Source organism: Corvus cornix, chromosome 21 (assembly GCF_000738735.6).
Source record: "Corvus cornix cornix isolate S_Up_H32 chromosome 21, ASM73873v5, whole genome shotgun sequence".
NCBI lineage: Eukaryota > Metazoa > Chordata > Aves > Passeriformes > Corvidae > Corvus > Corvus cornix.
The window spans coordinates 2,120,625-2,126,262 of NC_046350.1; the positions used below are offsets into that span (position 1 = coordinate 2,120,625).

At 49.8% G+C, this 5,638-nt stretch overlaps 1 protein-coding gene across 1 annotated transcript; it reads left to right on the forward strand.

Moving 5' to 3' along the window:
* Positions 1-1,063: 1,063 nt before the first annotated feature.
* On the forward strand, positions 1,064-5,325 carry LOC120411125 (arylacetamide deacetylase-like 4). Its single transcript, XM_039564118.1, has 4 exons — positions 1,064-1,513; positions 3,012-3,228; positions 3,417-3,480; positions 4,155-5,325. The coding sequence occupies exons 1-4, from the start codon at positions 1,094-1,096 to the stop codon at positions 4,927-4,929; spliced, it is 1,476 nt and encodes a 491-aa protein (XP_039420052.1). The 5' UTR covers positions 1,064-1,093; the 3' UTR covers positions 4,930-5,325.
* Positions 5,326-5,638: the final 313 nt, after the last annotated feature.

Below are 5,638 nucleotides of genomic sequence, written 5' to 3' on the forward strand. Positions count from 1 at the left end.
CAAAGCATGACTTTATTTAGCTAAAAAGTACGAGCTAGGTAGATAGTGAGCTGGAGGGAAGAGATAGAGGAAAACTCTGGAGAAACAGGCAGAGATCAAGATCTCAGTGAGGAGATTGAGCAAATATTCCATGGCTACAAAAGTAGCAGTGCAAGGCCAGAGTTGATGGGGGACACCCTGCTGGAGGCAAGTAAGGGCTGCTCTGATTTTGAAATAATTGTAGGTCTACAAAGTCCTTTTAATTTTGGAATGTCTCCACTATGCCCACTGAGGGCAGGATACACTGTTGAGAGGAAATGCTCACACCAGGTTTCTGAAAGATAGAAAGGATCAGTGAACTGGACTCTTGGTTTGTGTGTACTGAAAGGTACAGCTTAAAGAGAGAGAGAGAATATGAAGCAAAATGTTCTTCCAAAGGGTGTTCCCCAGTATTAACTTTTGCAGAATCTGTGCTGTGTTTGTGTGCTACAATCTGTCAATTTGTGCTGTCTGCACGGCTTGAGTTTTATTTACAGGATGAGACAGTGTATTCCCTGACATGATGCTTCATTACACCCTGCTGATGAAAGCAAGGAAGAACAGCACACTCAGAACAGCCAGACTGAGGACATGGAAATGACAGAATTTCTAGGGTTGGGAGTGACCTCTGGAGATCATCCAGTGCAATCACCTGCCAAGGCAGAGTCACCTGGAGCAGGTGATGCAGGAACACATCCAGGTGTGCTTGGAATGTCACCAGAGAGGGAAACTCCACACCCTCCCTGGGCACTGTCCCAGTGCTCTGCCACCCTCAATGCAAAGAAGTTCTTCCGCATGTTGAGGTGAAACCTGCGTTTTAGTTTATGCCCATTGCTCCTCGTCCTAAGGAAATCCTCAGGAAAAAAGGAAAAAAATCCTACTGGGGGGCTGAGAAAAGCAGAACTTTTTACAAAAACGAATGCTGACTTCCCTTAGGTTTCCCTGCGCAAGGGCAGCCCTTCACTGAGTACGGGCAGCCAGCCCTTCCTTTAGCCTCCCGCGGGCAGCCGCTCGCAGAGAATCGCGGAACTGAGGGCGGAGGGGGAGGCGGTGAGCCTGCCGGGGGCGCAGGGTCATGGGGGCCGTGCCAGCCCCGGCGCGGCGGGAGGCGGCGCCGGGCCCGTCCGTTCCCCGGTACCGCGCGCAGGTCACGCCGGGCCTCCTTGAACCGAGATTACCCGGCCGGCGCCTCCGGCCGCTCCGCGCGGCTCCCCCCGGCCGCCCGCACCATGACCCCTGCGCCGGCTTTGCGGAGCGGCCGCACTCGGCCCGTGACGGGGCCGCGGCTCTGCCGAGCACTGCCGGGGGAGCCCCGCGGGGCCGCGGCCGGGCCATGGCGCTGCTGCCCGCGCTGCTGCTGCTGCTCCTGCCCCTGGCGGCGCTGGCGGCGGCCGCGGTGCTGCTCGGCCTGCCCGGCTACGACATCCCGCCCGGGGTGAACCAGCCGGCCAAGCTGCGCCTGGTGCTGACCGTGCTGCTCGGCACCGCCGCGCTGGTGAGTGGCGGTGCGGGGGGCGAGGGGGCGTTTGGGGCACCCGCGGGCTGGGGGGGCAGCGGTTGCACAAACACGGGGAGCCGGGGCTAGGATCCGCGTGTCCCCGCTGTCTCCATGGGATGCTGGCGGTGCCGCATCACGGGGAGGGCATGCGGAGAGCACCCGCCGGGCGGGTTCTGCCCCGGGGCAACCCCCGATACGGTCACTGCAAGGGCACCCCCGATCCGGACACTGCCCCCGATATCCCCCAGTCGAGGATGCTGCCCCCGGCACCGCCGGTCCAAACACTGCCCCGAGCAACCCCCGGTCGAGGATGCTGTCCCGGACACCCTGGTGCGGACACTGCCCTGGGCACCCCCGGCCGGGCTGCTGCGGGGAGCACTGCCCATGTCGCGGGCAAATCCCGTTCCCGGTTCAGGAGCGTGCTGGGGCGTGTTAGCGGAGACTGCGACGGCTGATGGCAGCCCCGAATTCGGGGCTGGGCTGGTGTTCTGCCTGATAACTGCCCGCAGCTTCAGGCGAAATCACCTTGCACAAGGAAAGCTGCAGCCCTTCAGCTGCTCCTGCCACGGCTGACATTTATGGCACACAATCCGGTTAGGGCTGCTTTATTTAATCCCTGGACTCCCTCTGGCAGGGTTGCATAAACGGCATTAGAGCCCTCCTCAGCTCTGCCTCTGTTACTTACTGTCTTTGAATTTCTTAAAATCTTCAGCTTTGTCACTCCTTTAGCCCCAAACATCACTCCTGCTATCACACAGACTTTGTTTTCCTCCACACAGATTCTTAAACCATTTACGTCCTCTTTAAATTAAATTTACTGACAATGCTGCCCAGCAATCCTGAACCCCACTAGCAGGTGACAAGACAGACTCACTGGGCATTAAAAAGAGGGATCTTGTTCAGCCAGTGAATGGTAACTGATTCCCAGCTTCTTGTTTGTTCACTTATTACATCAGATTTATATTCTAGCTTGCAAGAACATTGGGAAAGGAAGCAACTTCATTTTGCTCAGTAGATCTGTTGTGCAAATAAAATACAGTAACTAACTTGCACAACCCAGTGTGGCACTTTAGATTTGCAAATTCACTGAGTTTTATGGTCTAATTCATGAACATTAGTTTCAGCAATGAAGAACTGTTTCTACATACTGTATTTAGTTGTTGTCATCAAGTATAAATGAAACAAGAATGACACAAATATGTGCAGGACAATGCTGATGATTAAAATATGTACTCCAAGACGACCAGTTTGGCTGATCTTTATAAAATTTCTGATGTGACGTTACAATGACATTGGATTTGAGTAGCGCAAGTAAATTTTTCTACAGACTATAGGATGTGAGAACTTGGGAAAATTGTTTCATTTCCAAATCAGAGTTCTGTGTTTCTTTAAAATTTCCCCCAAATAAAGTTTGATGTAAGTACGACACAGGATTTTTATACCCTGGCTAACTCCAGACTTTTAAACATGCCTTAATGTCTTTTACCTTTAACAGGGAAGGATTTTGGAGAAGACTGGGCTTTGCAGCCAAATCACTTTTGGCCGATATGTGCGACAGGGACGGAAACTAGGGCTGGATCCAAAGCTCTTTATCCAGGATCTGCAGTTTAACGAAGTACCTGTGAGGGTTTATCAGCCTAAAGCTACCTCTGATGGGCCAAGGAGAGGCATCCTCTTCTTTCATGGAGGAGGCTGGGTATTCGGAAGCCTTGGTAAGATACTTCCTGAAGGAACTGTAGTAGTGTAGAAAGAATATTCTCATCTTTTTAGAAAATTGAAATAAGATGAGGTTTCAGCATGTGATTTGGGATGAAGTCTGAAGCCTTTCTGGAATGGACATTGCTCAGGCTGTCCCAAAGCTGAGGGCAATAGCAAAGCACTAACAACATTTCTTTTGCAGATACCTATGAAAAGGTGTGTCGCTACCTCTCCAGGGAGAGTGACTCGGTAGTTGTGTCTGTGCAGTAAGTGAACACTACCCAGTTCTGTTGTTGGGAGGTTATTGTTGCTGTGGGACTACAGCAGAGCAGCGCTGGTTTTGGAGATGTTCTTTTTTGGCAGAGGAATTTCTATGGGATTCAGTGAAGTCCATAAAGAGACAACTAGTGATAACTGAGATTTTGCAGCCCTTAAATGTTCATGCCCAGAGATAGTCCAAAAAGATATATATGGAAATATTTGGCACACTAAGGAAGTCTATAAAAGCCAATTAAAAACTTAGGTGAAAAAAAGTCTTCCTTGCACTGAACATATAGACATGTTGGTGCTCCAAGCAATTGGGAACTATGGGAAAAGAGAGTAATCACGCTGAAATACTCCCATTTTACACATAGGAAGCAGAGGCACAAAATTATTAAATAACCTTGTCAGGAGTACAGAGGGAGTTTTCAGCATCAGTAGGAATTATACAAGTCCTTGGTCAGATTGTTAATCAGAGACAATGCTACTTCAGTAAGTTCTTGTGACTGAACTCACCATTTACAGCTTATCTGCAATCCCAAAATGTTTGGAGGCACTGAAGACCCTAACCTAGAGCCAAACCAATCCAAAATGATAGGGCTGAAGAACAGCATACGAGACCATTTCCTGATTACTACTACTGATGTTTCCTTCTCTTACACTTGTCTCTGTGTCCCAGGTACCGTTTAGCCCCTGAGCACAAATACCCCGCTGCATACGAAGACTGTCTGAACGCCACCCAGCACTTCCTGCAGCACCTGGAGCACTACGGCGTGGATCCTGCCCGGGTCATTGTCTGCGGGGACAGTGCTGGGGGCAACTTGGCAGCTGCTGTGAGCCAGACCCTGGCAGGCAGGTCAGACTTCCCCAAACTCCGTGCTCAGATCCTGATCTATCCAGGCCTTCAGGCGCTGGACTTCAATTTGCCATCTTATCAACAAAATCGGGGAGTCCCTCTGTTATTCCGGGAACGTGCTGCTTTCTTTGCTTTGCTGTACCTCAATGGGGATGCACTGCACATGCAAGAGGTCTTGGAGGGCTCTCATATTCCTCCAGACCTGAGGCTGAAGTATAGGAAGTGGGTGAGTCCAGACAACATCCCTGAGGAATTTAAGGTCAGAGGTGTGAAGCCACTTGGGCCCACTGATTTTATAGCTGAAGTTTATGAGACAGTGAAGAGATTCTGTGAGCCCAACCTGTGCCCACTGTTGGCTGAAGACTCTGTTGTTCACCAGCTGCCAGAATCTTTCATCCTGACCTGCGAGTATGACGTGCTGAGGGACGATGGCTTGTTGTACAAGAAGAGGCTGGAGGACAACGGGGTTCGAGTGACCTGGTACCACCTCGAGGATGGATTCCATGGAATCATAAGCCTATATGATTATTGTGGCTTTTCATTTCCATCTGGGAAAAGGGGACTGGACAGCGTTGTTAACTTCCTAAAAAGCTTATAGTAAACTTCTTAGATTCCACAAGTCTCTTCATGCCTCAACCTAGGAAAATATCTTTTTAGGATATTTAATATCAGGTTATGGGTAGTCAATCAGGGGCAGCCATTAACAATGATAAACAAGGCTCATCAGAACCTCATTCCAGCTGTTAGTTGGAACATGGAATATACAAACCTTATACAAGCTTGTACCATGCTGCAAGCCCTTATCTTTAACTCTGTCAGTAAAGAACAGTTCTTCGAATGGACATCCTGGTTTGTTCCAGTTGTTTAAAATACATCTGTATGAAGAGAAACTGTGTGTTAGCAGGTGTGTGTGGTATGAGAATAAAACCCAGCTGACTTTAGTGGGTTGTGAGCCACTGTTTTGGTTGACAATAAATAAATATGATGCAGCCTCGAATGTGGTCACTGTCACTGTGGGCACAACAAACATGGTTCCATGGCCAAGCAGTTCCAACATCACCCATGTTTCTCAGCACACAGGCAGGACTGGAGCCCCTTTCTGCCCCAGCTTTAGCAATGGACTACTGGGTAATGTTTCACTCACATAACTTGAAAGACAGTTCCATCAGCCAGGGAGGGGAGTGCTGGTGAGACAAACAAATATGATTGCATCACAAAAAGATGGGTAAGATTTGTGGAAAATTGGACCCAAATACTCTACTACAGCTCTCATTGGAAACTGGCTGTAGAAGAGGAAAAGGGAAAGA

Coding starts and splice junctions, on each gene's coding strand:
- LOC120411125 (XM_039564118.1), top strand. CDS start 1,094: ATGGGGGCCGTGCCAGCCCCGGCGCGGCGGGAGGCGGCGCCGGGCCCG. Junction 1,514..3,011: donor TGCTCGGCACCGCCGCGCTG/GTGAGTGGCGGT, acceptor TACCTTTAACAG/GGAAGGATTTTGGAGAAGAC. Junction 3,481..4,154: donor TCGGTAGTTGTGTCTGTGCA/GTAAGTGAACAC, acceptor TCTGTGTCCCAG/GTACCGTTTAGCCCCTGAGC.